The sequence below is a fragment of the Physella acuta genome, unplaced genomic scaffold (assembly GCF_028476545.2).
Source record: "Physella acuta isolate Inbredline_101_S28 unplaced genomic scaffold, ASM2847654v3 ptg001179l, whole genome shotgun sequence".
Lineage (NCBI taxonomy): Eukaryota > Metazoa > Mollusca > Gastropoda > Physidae > Physella > Physella acuta.
Window position 1 is genome coordinate 1 of NW_026732696.1, and position 15,859 is coordinate 15,859.

General features: G+C 35.9%; 1 protein-coding gene across 1 annotated transcript; it reads left to right on the forward strand.

Moving 5' to 3' along the window:
* Window positions 1-1,954: 1,954 nt before the first annotated feature.
* LOC131956841 (protein unc-93 homolog A) lies at window positions 1,955-8,299 on the forward strand (the record flags this gene model as incomplete). The annotated part of the gene is made up of 5 exons (XM_059321450.1): window positions 1,955-2,103; window positions 5,135-5,236; window positions 6,452-6,618; window positions 7,294-7,391; window positions 8,076-8,299. Coding segments are annotated over 5 exons (740 nt in total), but the record flags the coding sequence as incomplete, so codon positions are not given.
* Window positions 8,300-15,859: the final 7,560 nt, after the last annotated feature.

Sequence of the window (15,859 nt, forward strand, 5' to 3'; positions counted from 1 at the left end):
GCTTGCGTGTATGTATGTGCTTGCGTGCGTGTGGATATGCATGCGTGTGAGTGTGTCTGTGAGCGAGCGGTAGACTACTCACACGGAGATGGCAGGTTTCAGTTCCGGTCTCGAGTATGTAGGAACGTACCTGTGTCCACCCAGCTCTAATCGGTACACAGGGAAAGAAAAATCGGCCAAATATAGAACTGATCACTCTTTCCCTTCAAATCTCGAGGTCATAGAAACATGTTAACTCTACTTCACCTGACTTATCGCCTATTATGACCCAAAAACTGTCTTCAATTTGCATATGCGTATATACTTGTACATGCAAGTCTCTGAGTGGATGAGTGTGCGGTTTGTCTTACAGTCAAGACTAATGGAATGAGTTTCCCGAACTTCCTTACGCTTTAGATTGACATTTAAAATTCATAACGACGAAGAAACACAATTGGTATGCATTATTATAAGGCTTCACCTGATAAAGATACAGTGTCGAAGCTTCAATAGCTGTGCATCCCGCAAAAAGGTTGGTTAATTCTACTTCGATTCCTTAGCAAGATACCCATAATTTTTTAATCCAAACAACTCCAATTTTCTAACTCAAATATTTTAATTTTGTACCGTGTAATTGTTTGATAATATTATAACTTTCTCTATTCAGTTCTGTTTATAGGTGTTTTATTTATAACTTCTCAACAATGTTAGCTTAAGTTCGAGTTTTGTGGGTTGGGGTGGGGGGGGGGGTTGGGAGGAATAAGAAAAAGATGTCCCATACATAAACTACAATTATTTTTCAAATGTGCGTAACTAAGCCTCGTTCCCATCCGCCTTTTCTTTTTGGTGGGTTGGGGTGGGGGTGGGGGGGGGGGGGAGGAATAAGAAAAAGATGTGCCATACATAATCTACAATTATTTTTCGAATGTGCGTATCTAAGCCTTATTCCCCTACGGCCTATTGTCTTGGTATGATATTATGCACACATTTCTTAGCCAGTACTATCATAGATATCATGTAACGAGTTATTTTAATACAGTCTGCATACATTGCTCGCTGTCTTAGGTGTCTACATGTTCTATTTTAAAAGAGTGCATCTAGGCAAAATCATCTAAAACTCAAGTTACATTTTATGTGTGTAATACGTACAGCTACCTTTATGTAGAGCAGAGTTTCATCCTGGCATCTCTTCGCCCCCCCCCCCTCGAACGAAATGGAATTTATATAGAAAATATATACTTTTAACACCCCCTCCACCCCAGGAAATTTTAGTCCGGTCCCCCCTCCCCCCCCCCCCCCGAAAATTTCAGGTGCACCCACGGAGAAGAAAATCTGGAAGAAACACTGTTGTAGAGGCAGGCATCTTTCAGCTGTAGGTACCATACAGAAGAACTCTTACAAAAAAACTACAAGAAAATTCCAATCTAGAACGGTTACTGTTGGTTTATGTAGATCGCAAAGTTGTCATGAGATTACAGACGATCGTCTGGTCTCGCGCGGTCTGCTGTTGATGTTTATGTATTTGACATTCAGGTTTCGACCTTCAAATGATGACCTTCACGTTTTGACCTTCATGTTTTGACCTTTATATTTCGACCTTTGTGCTTTGACCTTCGCGATATGACCTATCATGTTTTGAACTTCATGTCCTGACTTTCATACTTTGACCTTCAATTGTTAACCTTCATGCTTTGACCTTCAAATGTTAACCTTTAGATTTTTACCTTCAGATTCTGGTCTTAATGTGATCACTTTCAGATACTTACTATTACACATTAGCCCTCAATTGGTGACCTTCCAGTGTTAACTTACAGGTGGTGACCTTGAGGCATTAACCTTCGTGTACTGACCTTCAAGTATCGACTCACAACTGCTACGACTTCATCTCTGCCTAAAATAAAAAAAAACCCACTTCGTTATTAATTTTTCATTACCCAATAACAATTTTTTTTTTTACTTTCGTTTTCTTCATCAGATCCCAAAATACTCAGTCCAGTGCTATGGAAGCTCATGACGTCATACATTATTTTAGGCGGGGTCTCGTTTTTTCTCATTCTACTTCTGCTCGACAGGATAGGGGCTCGGGCGGACCCAGAGAGGTCGCCTAAGCAGGTTTGTGAACAAGTTTAAGGTTAATTAAATAATTGGTGACCTAAGCAGGTGTGTTAACAAGTTTAAGGTTAATTAAATAATTGGTGACCTAAACAGGCGTGTTAACAAGTTTAAGGTTAATTAATTAATTGGTGACCTAAGCAGGTTTGTTTACAAGTTTAAGGTTAATTAAATAATTGGTGACCTTAGCAGGTGTGTTAACAAGTTTAAGGTTAATTAATTAATTGGTGACCTAAGCAGGTTTGTTTACAAGTTTAAGGTTAATTAAATAATTGGTGACCTAAGCAGGTGTGTGAACAAGTTTACGGTTAATTAAATAATTGGTCGCCTAAGCAGGTGTGTTAACAAGTTTAAGGTTAATTAAATAATTGATTACCTAAGCAGGTTTGTTGACAAGTTTAAGGTTAATTAAATAATTGGTCACCTAAGCAGGTATGTTAACAATTTATGGTAAATTATAAACATCGGCCATTAAAGCACGCTTGTTGTCAACTTATCTACAACTTATTCACAGAGAGATCATAAACGTTTTTTATCATTTTTTGAAAATGAAAGATTAGCCAAAATAATGAAGTAATTTTTTTTTCCGCTAAGAGACTTAAGTCATTAATCCTTACTCGCCAAATACACCAATACAAATCATTAACCTAACCCTAAACTATTAATATAACACTGAACTTTAAACATAAAAAACAACATAATTGAAATACTAAACCAAAACCATCACCTAACCTAGGAACTATCACTAACTCTAACCAAAACACATCTTTAGGGGTCATATATTAATGAATTTTTGACGATTTTTACCTCCCCCTACCCATCATCATACATCGTCATAAAAATACCAGCCCCTCCCCCACCACCACCCCTAAAATGACGTCACGCCTTAGCCTACAAACCCCTCTCAAATCTGCAGTTTTTGCTGTTTTTTAAAACATCTCGAATATTACCTCAGCTCGGTCAGCGTTAAATATAGTATTCAATTTCTATTCCAATTTACATAACAAGACTTTTTTTTAAATTTAAAATAACACTACTTTTTTAAAATGCAAAAGCATGTCGTCTTCATCTCTCTGATTCTCTTCACAAATTGCCGAACCCTTCCCTTTACCCCAGAAGTGTGACGTCGTTTATGGACGACCCCTTTAGTCAATAACACAACCAACAACTGATATCCTTGCCGACAACCAATCGATTGACCAACAACCGGCCAGAACCATTTAACGGAAAAAAATAACAACAACAAATGAACTTGACAGCAGACTACTTCCCCCCCCCCCCACCTTTTTACATCACGCCACCCCCACCCACCCACCCTCCCACCCCCACTCTCAAAATGGCACCAAGTAGAGCCACATCACCGGCACCAGCTGACCAGTGGAGATCTCAATGTCATCACTTTGAGCTTAGGTCTGACCGCCCAAAGCACTGAGGACGAAATGCGGGAAACTTATGTAAAATCAATCATGAACTAGACGGAAACCAAGCCAAATTTTCACCAACACCCAGTCCGTAAATAGGAATTTGTTTTTCTAAAAATAGACATTTTTTTCCCGATTTTTTACATTTCTATTATTTTTTTTTGGTTTCGGTTTTAAGCATAAGCTTAGAGAGATGCTAAAACTGGACAACACGTTACAGCTTTTTCAAAGTTGAATTTTATTCAATTATTTAAAAGTTAGTTTTAAATGCAGTACAATTTGAATCTTAAATGCTTAAACCCTGATGTCAACTGTAGATAATTAAGTAAAGTTTGTTTTATCTTGTGAGGAACATATAAGTGGTTGAACCAATCCTGTTAAACCAACTATCTACCAACCATGTTAAACTACCAGTCGATTATGCTAAATCAACTTTCCTGAGACAACCATGTTAATCCGACTATCTGAAGCCACCGATCTTGAGCCAACCATTTTAAACCAAACATGTTAAAAATGTTGAGACTGTCAACTTAAGCCAACCATCAACCATTCATCTACCAACCATCCACCAACCATTTACCATCAACTAACCATGTACCAACTCTCTACCAACAACTTATCATCTACCAACCATGTACCAACCCTCTACCAACCATGTACCAACCCTCTACCAACTAGGTACCAACCCTCTACCAACTATGTACCAACCCTCTGCCAACTATGTACCAACCCTCTACCAACCCTCTACCGACCCTCTACCAACCATGTACCAACCATCTACCAACCATATACCAACCCTCTACCAACCATGTACCAACCATCCGCCAACCCTCTACCAACCATATACCAACTATCTACCAACCCTCTACCAACCATGTGCCAACCCTCTACCAACTATGTACCAATCCTCTACCAACCATATACCAACCATATACCAACCCTCTACCGACCCTCTACCAACTATCTACCAACCCTCTACCAACCATATACCAACAATGTACCAAACCTCTACCAACCGTGTACCAAACCTCTAGCAACCGTGTACCAACCCTCTACCAACCATGTACCAACCCTCTACCAACCATGTACCAACCCTCTACCGACCCTCTACCAACTATCTACCAACCCTCTACCAACCATATACCAACCATGTACCAAACCTCTACCAACCGTGTACCAAACCTCTAGCAACCGTGTACCAACCCTCTACCAACCATGTACCAACCCTCTACCAACCATGTACCAACCCTCTACCAACCGTGTACCAACCCTCTACCAACCATGTACCAACCCTCTACCAACTATGTACCAACCCTCTACCAACTATGTACCAACCCTCTACCACTATGTACCAACCCTCTACCAACCATGTACCAACCCTCTACCAACTATCTACCAATCCTCTTCCAACCATATACCAACCCTCTACCAACCATCCACCAACCCTCTACCAACCCTATACCAACCATGTACCAACCCTCTACCAACCATCCACCAACCCTCTACCAACCATCCACCAACCCTCTACCAACCCTATACCAACCATGTGCCAACCCTCTACCAACCATGTGCCAACCCTCTACCAACCATGTGCCAACCCTCTGTTTCAGATCATCTTCCAGCACTTGAGTCAACTTGTCCAACATAGAACACTGCGCCTGTTGATACCTCTACTCTTGTTTAATGGGATGCAGCAGGGCTTCATGTATTCAGATTATAATCAGGTTTGTGTGTGGGTTGTGTGGAGGTGAGGGTTGTGTGGGGGAGGGGGGGGGGGGAGTTACCTCTACTGTTGTTTAATGAGATGCAGCAAGATTTCATGTATTCAGATTATAACCAGGTTTGTGTGGGTTGTGTGGGTTGTGTGGGGTTGTGTGGGGGAGGGTTGTGTGGGGGTGAGGGTTGTGGGGGGTTGTGTGGGGGTGAGGGTTGTGTGGGGGTGAGGGTTGTGTGGGGGGACCTCTACTGTTGTTTAATGGGATGCAGCAGGCCTTCATGTATTCAGATTATAACCAGGTTTGTGTGGGTTGTGTGGGGGTGAGGGTTGTGTGGGGGGGGGGGAGAGGGTTGGGATAGAGTCTGGTTAGTGTGTGCGTGTGCCCAATGGCATGTAGCGGCCTTCACGTGTCCACATTTTAATCAGATTCGAATGGAGTAGTGTGTGTGTGAGGGGGGGGGGGGGGTGGGAAGGTAGAGCTTTTCTATAATCCAATGCAACACATATTCATTGTAACACGTATAGCTGTCATCTGGAAGGTTAATGTTGGGGAGGGGTGGGGCTAGAGTTTATTTAGATCCAACCAGTTGTGTGTATTAGAGGTAGCTTTTGATAATTAATCGAATACTTCCAGAGTTTCTCCCCCCCCCCCCCCCCCCGAATAAAGTCTATGATTAAGTTTTCACCATCGTAGGGTGGACTGTATGTGCGACAGGGGCAAGGGGGTCATCCATAAATGACGTCACACTCGTAGGGGGGAGGGGGGGTCCGTAATTTTGTGACGATGTGTGATGAGGGGGAGGGGGGGGGGGGTCAGATGTTGCGACGTCACATTTTTGCATTATAAAAAAGCAATGTTAGAAAACGAATTTTAGACGTTATTTCGCGTTTTAGATAACTGTTTTAATAAATTGTAATAGTTTAGACAAGATTTTGGAAAAATATCGATGTTTAAAAAAAATTCAACTGCGATTTTGAGGGGGGGTTGTAGGTTGAGGTGTGACGTCATTTTAGGGGGGGGGGGCTGACTTTTTGTGACGACGTGTGACGGAGGGGAGGGGGGGAGGTAAAAATCGTCCAAAAAAGCGTGACGTCATTTATGGATGACCCCAAGGGTGGTTTACAATTAACGAATTAATGACATGTTGGAAAGAAAACAAAACGAAAATTTTTTTTTTATACCACAGTGTTAAGCAGTAAAAAAATATTTGTTTTTCTCCAGTATTTCGTGACCTGTATGCTGGGAGTTCACTACGTCGGTTACTGCATGATCACCCTTGGGGCGTCTACCGTGCTCGGCGCCATCTTTGTTGCCATCTTCTCGCATAAAATACCGAGGGAGGTCGTCCTTGGCTTCGGTGGTGTCGTTCACATCGCACTCATGATTGGGTAAGATATTTTTAGAACAGGGAGGTCTCGTTGTAATTTTTTGGGAGATATTTTTAGATAAGAAATTTTGTAAAGGGAGGTCACGTTGTAATTTTTTGGGGAGATATTTTTAGATAAGAAATGTTGTAAAGGGAGGTCTCGTTGTAATATTTTGAAAAGATATTTTTATAACAATGAGGTTTAATTGATTTTTGGTATTTTAATAGGTAGGGGGACGGGATGTCATTATAATCAATGCGCGACTACTTCGTATTTGCTGCTAAATTGTATCAGTAGCTTTGTCGGGAAGAGCAGAGGGAGTGATGCCCCTTAGACTAATGACACTTATTATCAGTGATTTTTTCAAGTGTCTCTCCGATGAGGGGGTTGGGGTGGGGTACTGGTCCCCCCCTCCCCTCAATTATCTCCGAGAATGTCACCGCCCCCCTCTACTCACCATTCGACAAATTAAAAATATATTATATATATATAGAAAATACTTAACTAATGGCAGCCATTTTCTCGCATTAAATACCGACGGAAGTCTGAAAGAAACCTTGTATATTGCACTAATGTAGCTTCCACAATGCTGAAAAGACAAGATTACTTAATTAAATCTAACCTTGATATTTATTCTATTTTTATTTTTTAAACAAGATATATAATATAAATATATATATTTTTTCGTTTGGTCAGATATTTGATCTGGATACCTGAGATCTCGCCAATGTTGTTCTTTGTGTTATCTGCGGCATGGGGAGTCTGTGATTCGGTGTGGCAGACACAGTGTAATAGTAAGTAAAGACCTACTGACCTAGTGATAGTCAGTAGAGACCTACTGAACTGGTTATAGTAAGTATAGACCTACTGAACTTGTTATAGTAAGTATAAACCTACTTAACTTATAATAGTAAGTAGAGACCTACTGAACTGGTTATAGTAAGTAGATAGAGACTTAGCTTGATATATAGTATATATAGTAAGAAACGACTAAAGGAGTTCATTCATTAGAAGAGATCTACTCATCAACTGTTGTATTAGAGTTATTAAAAGCCCACCCCCACCCCCACCCCCCCCCCCCCCCAATGAATATTTTAATGAAAAATAAATATTCATTAAACGCACAGTGTGTGTGTGTGTTATACGAAAGTTCAAACATCTGCTACTATGCAAAGACTAAAACAAACATCGTAATTGGAGCTAAAGACTTTAAAAAACAGCTCAACAGCTAACGATCTAAACAAACAGCACATTAGCTAAATACCCTCTAAGCAAACTGCAAAACAGTAGCTAAAGACCTTCGAAGCAAACAGCCGAACATTAGCTAAAGACCTTCTAAGTAAACTGCAGAACCTTAGCTAAAGACTAAAGCAAACTGCAGGACAGTAGCTAAAGACTTATAGAACAAAACATAGCTAATCACTACGACCGACCAATATCTTCCACCCTCATCTAACCCACCACTCCCCCCCCCCCAGCTCTGATCTGCCTGACGTGCACCGAGGCTCCTGAGGTGGCCTTCACCAACTACCGCCTGGTCCAGAGCGTGGGGCTGGCCATCATGTTCGGCTCGGGCACCTGGATGTGTGTGTCGGCCAAGCTCTACCTGCTGATGACGCTACTGGTGGTCGCCATCATGTTCTACGTACTGGCTGAGTACAGGCTACGTCATAACGATGATGACGTCTTCGAAGACACGTAGACCTGGAATGTCTTATATATGCATATTATTATATATAAATAGGCATATATATATATATATATATATATATATATATATATATATATATATATATATATATATATATATATATATATATATATATATATATATATATATATATATATATATATATATATATATATATATATATATATATATATATATATATATATATATATATATATATATATATATATGTATATATATATATATATATGTATATATATATATATATGTATATATATATATATATATATATATATATATATATATATATATATATATATATATATATATATATATATATATAGATATATATATACTACTTAAACTCAAGTTTGTTTACAAGTTTGTATATTTATTTTTTTTGTTTGTCTGTTTGGTTACATGAGAGAATCTGCACTATGTGTAGAGCTGTGAAATACGTATTTAGGTAGCGAATAATTTTCTTTTTTATACCAAACTGTTAATCACAAATTTATTTAAAGACGTTAATTAATTTATTGAAATATTGATTGATAGAAATACCACATCTTTAATTATAAAACTTCAGAACAAACACATTGCTTTCTTAAAAACTTAAAAACTTTCACCGACTTAGTGACGTCACTTGATGTTAAAGCCAAACCAAAACTAGTTTTACAGTAAAATACAGGGACTTAATTAAACTGACGTCCTTTGAAACTTATAGGAAAAATGGCAACATACAGAAAAACAAACTTTAAGGCCAAACCAAAAATAATGAGTTAAAATGAAAACCTAATGACTATAAGTAATACACGATAAAAACACATTCAATAATTGAAACTCTTTATCTAAGTATTTTAGTCCGTAAATATCACAGATCGTATAGCTCGAGAATGCAATGAATGTATCTAGATCTAGACTAGAACTACGAAAAAACTAGACTTAAGCCAGCCGTAGATTCTAGATCTAGCTCTATTTAGATCAAGAATCTATGCCAATAATGAGTTTCTCTGCTAAACTATTTCAGGCCTTAATTATTTAATATAAATAAAATTTAATTTGAAAAAATAGTAATAGGGCCTATTCGCGAAACTTAAGTTTCTTAGGCGGACTCTCTATGTAAACTATACCACTAATTTTGCACCGAATCGGAACTTCCCCGATAGCTGAGTTGATAGATTAGTGTAATAGTTACCATGCGGGTGGTACGAGTTCGAGACATATCATGTCAATGTAAAATTGCTTCTTTTTTTTAAATTTTTTTTGTAGACGTGAAGTTGCCTATCTGGACTTGGCGGGAGACGGGGCAGGTCAAGTAGAGTTCAACTGTTTCTGTGTTCTCAGCAAATGAAGGGATAGTGTGGTCAGACCCATGCTCAGCTGAAATATGTGTTTTTAAACGATAAAAACATGTCGCCTGAGGTGTGACATCTTTTTAAATGTGGGGTCTGGCTTTTTGTGAAGATGTGTGGCAGTGGGAAGGGAAGGGAAAGATAAAATTCGTCAAATAAACATGACGTCATTTATGGATGACCCCCGTAACACACGGTTATTCAAGAATAACGGGTAGTCTAGTGTGTGTATATATATATATATATATATATATATATATATATATATATATATATATATATATATATATATATATATATATATATATATATATATATATATATATATATATATGTTCGTGTGTGTGTCTGTGTGTGTGTATGTGAAAATGTAACGAACGCCGGACTAGGCTACACCTTAGTTCGGTAACCGTTTTTTAAATGCTTGTTAAGAGCAGTTGCGTAATTCTCGAAATTTGTTTTTGTTTATGATAAAATATTTTTAGATTTATTAAATCGCAGTAAATTTAAAAGTTAATGTTAAAACAGCTTTTAACTGTTGCTATTTGACTGATACCCACTCCCACTACCTTTGTGAGTATGTTTTAAAACACGAACCCAGTTTCTACAGATAAGGGAGGTTACTCGATATTTTGTATCAAAATAAAATTTATTTATTCTGTAAAAGTCTGTCTAGTATTGAACTAAGAATAAAATTAAAAGCTCTTATGCTCTTAACAACATTTGGGGTACCAGTAGTAGACCGTGTGTCTCTGGTCAGCTTTGTATTAAGAAAAACTGATCGCACGAGGTAAGTAAAAATAAATTGTATAATCCTTTTAGAATAGATGCAGTCATTGTTTGATCGTGATGATTCTAAAAAATAATGTTCATCATCGTCTGTTGTCTTAAAGATAATCAACCCGTCCTTTAGTTTAAAGTGGAATTATCTGACTATTATGGTCAAGTAAATTATTGGTTGATGGTTGTACTGTTCATATTATATATATATATATATATATATATATATATATATACATATATATATATATATATATATATATATATATATATATATATATATATACGAATGTCTATATACATATATATATATATATATGTATAAATATATATGTATATACTAATGTCTATATACATGTATATATATATATATATATATATATATATATATATATATATATATAAATATATATATATATATATATATATATATATATATATATATATATATATGTGTTACTTATGGTGTTATGTCAACATTTTTATTTACTTAAAATCTAAAAAAAATATTTTCTTTGACTATTATACCTCTGGAACAATGAATCTCATTGATGCATTTTTAGTTAAGATTGTTTGATAATTTTGTACTTGCTTTTCATAATATATTGGTTTTAAGGCTGACATGAAAGGATATAATTCAAATGTATTTTTGTATGATATACCACAATGTTAAAAAGTCAAATACATAAAACATACATTTTTAAATTGTGAGTTAATTTCTATCTTACAATACAATTGTTAATAAGCCAGTAATTGCATTATTTGTATTTTTATGACATGACTTAGTAACCATCATGTTTGTTTTAATCTCTCCTTAGGTTTAGATATATGTATTCATATAATAATTACACCAGATTCTGTTTATGAAGTTTAAAAATTGTGTAAGTTAATATTTACCTTAGGAATCAAATGTAACATTCAAGCCATTTGTGACAATAAAAAATCTTTACCCCCTATATCAGTAGTTTTTATTTATTCTATCAACAGCAACTAAACCAAGCTCATTATGATACACCTTTAAAATCCATGCCTCAAGCAACCAAGTGAAACATCCATTATTTTTTGTAATTTTACTTTGTCATAAAAGCTAAAACAATCGATGAAATTTACTCCAAATTACCAAAGGCGTAGCTGGGAGAGGAGGGCGGGGGGGGGCGGCTTCCCAGGGCGCCGACCCTACATATTTTTTAAAGGCTACATTTCTCTACATTTTTATAGTTATAGGCTTAACCCGAAGTTTTACTTTCATGAGACAAATCTTGGTTGGCTGTACAAAATCTCCGAGTGCATTCAAAACTTTGCCGATACAATTTTTAAATTAAAAAAAAATACTTTTTAACCACATGACCTAGTTCAGCCATTTTTGTTGTTATTTTTATTCATAAAATGTTCACAAACAAATTGTTTTTTTGTTTTTTTTTTAAATTTTGTTTAGTTAGCGAAAATAGTAAAACATCAAATACTTATAATTGTTAGTGAAGTCCCAATAAAAATCAAACAGTCAGATTTTTATAACCATATTTATTGTATTAACATGGTACGTAATTTTTAAAATAAATAAATGGGCCTTTCGAATAATTTCGAGACTATTCTCGGTTGGGTCCATTGGTTCTTTTAGTGCACAATAGTTTTTAGTCATAAAACTCTATTGTATTAAAACAAACGTAAAGTGGGGAAAAAATAATTCATTGATAAAAGTTAATTAAGCATCCAATTGATATTAAGAAAATATTATATGTCAGATTGCATTGTTATCTGATTTTGAACCACGTGCCAAGTTGTAGATAGATTGGTCGGTTATAAGTGGAGATTTTCACTCGCCTGTTTCGATTACAGACAAAAACACAACAGACAGATGAAGCTAATTAAATAATAGCTTGTAAAAGAATCGATTGGTGTTTTAAAAGCAAACTAAATATTTAAGTAAGTCACATTTTATGTCGCAGTGGATTGTTATCGAGTCTTGAAATAAGTAGAATTTTGAAAAAAATCGGTCCAGTACAAGAGATAATTTTGATAAATCGGAAATAGCGTAAAATACTACTTCTGGTCACCAGATAACACTCTAAATTTGACAGAATCAAGAGAGTAATACTTCATACCTATGTATCAAATTTCGTCCACCCTATTAAAATGGTACCTATTGTTAGCGCTGTGAGAGGGTTAAACTACTAAGAGGCGTAACGAGGGCGGGGCGGGGGGTGCGGACCGCATCGGGTGTCACCATTCAGGGGGTGACACCAAGGCGAAAAATTGCAAAAAAGTTCAGAAGAAAAATGCATTTTTTTGTCAGCTCCATTAGTGGTTAATTAAAGTTAAATACTCTTTTAAGTACAAATTAACAATTATTGCAAAATGGCAGGGTATTATAGGCCTATGTAGGTCGACACACACACACACACACACACACACACACACACACACACATATATATATATATATATATATATATATATATATATATATATATATATATATATATATATATATATATATATATATAATTTTTTCTTTGGGGGGGGGGGGGGGGTGACACCACGAAATGCCGCACCGGGTGACACCCGACCAAGCGACGCCACTGAAACTACTTGATCCACCAGCATGTAAGGATACCACTACAATAACCAGTCACTATGCCATTACTTATATATGAATTCTAATCAACCTTATTACAACAGTACACAAGTTATGATGTTCCCAAGGAAAATAGAGTAAAGTACCACCTCCGGTTACCGGAGCTCAATCAAAAGATGAAAGATACTTAAGCATACACCCTATTACTTATATTTGAAATATCGTTGATTTAACTTAAACGATAATCAAATTATAGGCTTGCGATAAACCGGAAATGGACTAAATATCACTTCCGGTTTCCGGAAATCGCTAAAAGGTTGAGAGAAAACCAAAAATGTTGATACTTATGAATGAAATTTCGTCAAATGAACTGAAACTGCACTAAATTATCTTGTTTACATACACACCCAGACGTGAATGTTCGCAAAACTAAGTTTTTTTTTCGGTATCCGGAAGGTTTTAAAATCGTCAAAATAAAGATGGGGGACGCTGTATTATCAGGATCGATCTTTATAAAAAAAATCAAATTAGTTGGCAAAGCGTTGCCTACGCATACGCTCCTGAGGAAGCCGAAAAAAAATAAAAAGAATAAAAAAAGTTTAGAGTAGTGTTTCTTAACCTGGGTTCGAACAAACCTCAGAGGTTCAGTAAGTCAGTCTCAGGGCTTTGGCGGAGGTCAAGCCACAAAACTTACTCAAAAGATTCACGATCGTATTTTTTTTATTGTGGACGATAAAACTATTAAGAAGGGTCCGGTGAATGCGCATGTGAAACTGGTAGGGTTCGGTACCTAAAAAAAGGTTAAGAACCACTGCTTTAGAATGTAGTTTGTAGAAGGTGCAAGCAAATTTGGTCTACTTTTTGTCGTGTCTTTAGAACAATTTCTATATAGTATATTACAGTTTTAAATTATCAGTAGGTTGAACAAAGTAACAAAGCAGTAGCAGTCGTCGTGTTGTACCAGTCTTTTTTTTTACCTCGTTTTACTAGTGTAAATTCTTCTCATTTATATATATATATATATATATATATATATATATATATATATATATATATATATATATATATATATATATAATATAACCCCCGTCACTGACTAATTCCTGCCTACACTAGGCAACCATTTTGAAATGCTTGTCAAAACCCAATTGTGTTATTCGCGAAATTGGTCTTTGGTTCTCATTAAATATTTAGATCCGCAGTACAATTAAAACCTATATCAACAAAGCTTTTTCCCACGTTTTCTTTAACTTGCTTTCGTCTCTGTCTTTCCAATCAAATCTTGCGATCGAAATTTCTGGCACTTCCCATTTAGCTAGCGCGCTGAAATTTTAAGGGAAGCTTTGTTTTGGATGACAATAGAATATTCAATTGTTATTATTACTAAATTGATCCATGGAAACATTTTATTGAGCATTTTAGAGCGCTATATAATTGTAGTAAAAACGTGGGGAAAAAGGGACATAACCCAGTAACTGTAATTTGATGAAAACAATGTTCGGTACTCTCCCTCTTTGCTTACTGAGTAGTGTTCACGCGGTGTTTGTGTACAAACAACCGTAACAACTGGTGGCCAGTATGGGGGAGACGATATGGTCGAGTGGTTTGGCACACGATTGCTATCCCACTCGACACGGGTTCAAATCTATGTGTTCTAGTCAGTAACGTATTCACACAACGTGTTTTTTACGAGTTGTCTTCGTTTACCCAAAAAAAAGTGAAAAGATAAAATCGATAGCAAGATTTTAATGCAAACAAACAGACAAAGACTAAAAAGTAGAAAATAATAATCATTAAAAAAGTTTTTAAAAAAACCAACGTTTTCTGATTGAACTAAAAAGTAGAAAATAAATGCTATACATCACAATAATGCAAGCGATCACTCTACTATAAGCGATGAAAAACGTGGGGCGCCGTGATTTTCTTACAGTTTCTAATACTGTTGACTCTCTACAAGCTCCCTAATAAAAGTCAATAGTATTATCTAATTAATAGTAATATAACTTTTACTTCGGCGCCCCTCGTTTTTCATCGCTTATAGTAGAGTGATCGCTTGCATTATTGTGATGTATAGCATTTATTTTCTACTTTTTAGTTCAATCAGAAAACGTGGGTTTTTAAAAACTTTTTTAATGATTATTATTACTGTTATTTGCCTAATTCCCCCCCCCCCCCCCACTCCCACCAACTTTGGGTATTTAAAAAAAAAAGAGGTTCGCAAAATGCGAAGAATGGTTTTAGAGATAAGGGAGGTAACTCAAACTATTCTGTTTTACAGTAATAGCTCTATTCTGTGCAAGTCTACGGACTTAATTAACAAAGCATAGAATTAAAAGCTATCATGCTCTTAACAACAATCGGGGTATCACTAGTAAAACGGGTGTCTCTTAGATGAGTCCAAAAAAAAGGTAACTTTATAAATATCTGCACAGTCATGGCTTAATCTTGATGAGATGAAAAAAAGTAAGTCATCATTGCCTGATGTCTTAAAGATAATCAACCCGTCCCTTAGTTTAAAGTGGAATTATCTGACCAAATGGTACTTGCATGTAATAATGTATTGCTTTTATGGTTTTATATGATTTATCAAAATGTTGTAAAGTCGAATACTTAAAACATAAATTTTTAAGCGTAAGTTGATCCTTTCTTACAATACAACTGTTGATAAGCCAGTAATTGCATTTTTTGCATAATAATGATTCGACTTATTAACCATCATGTTTATTTTCATCTTTCCTTATTGTATAGGTATAGATTTATGTATACATATAAATACAGTGAGCTAAAGTATGTTGATTACACCTAATTCTATTAATCTATGAAGTTTTTTTTATTTTTTAGAGTAAATATTTATCTTAGGAATGAA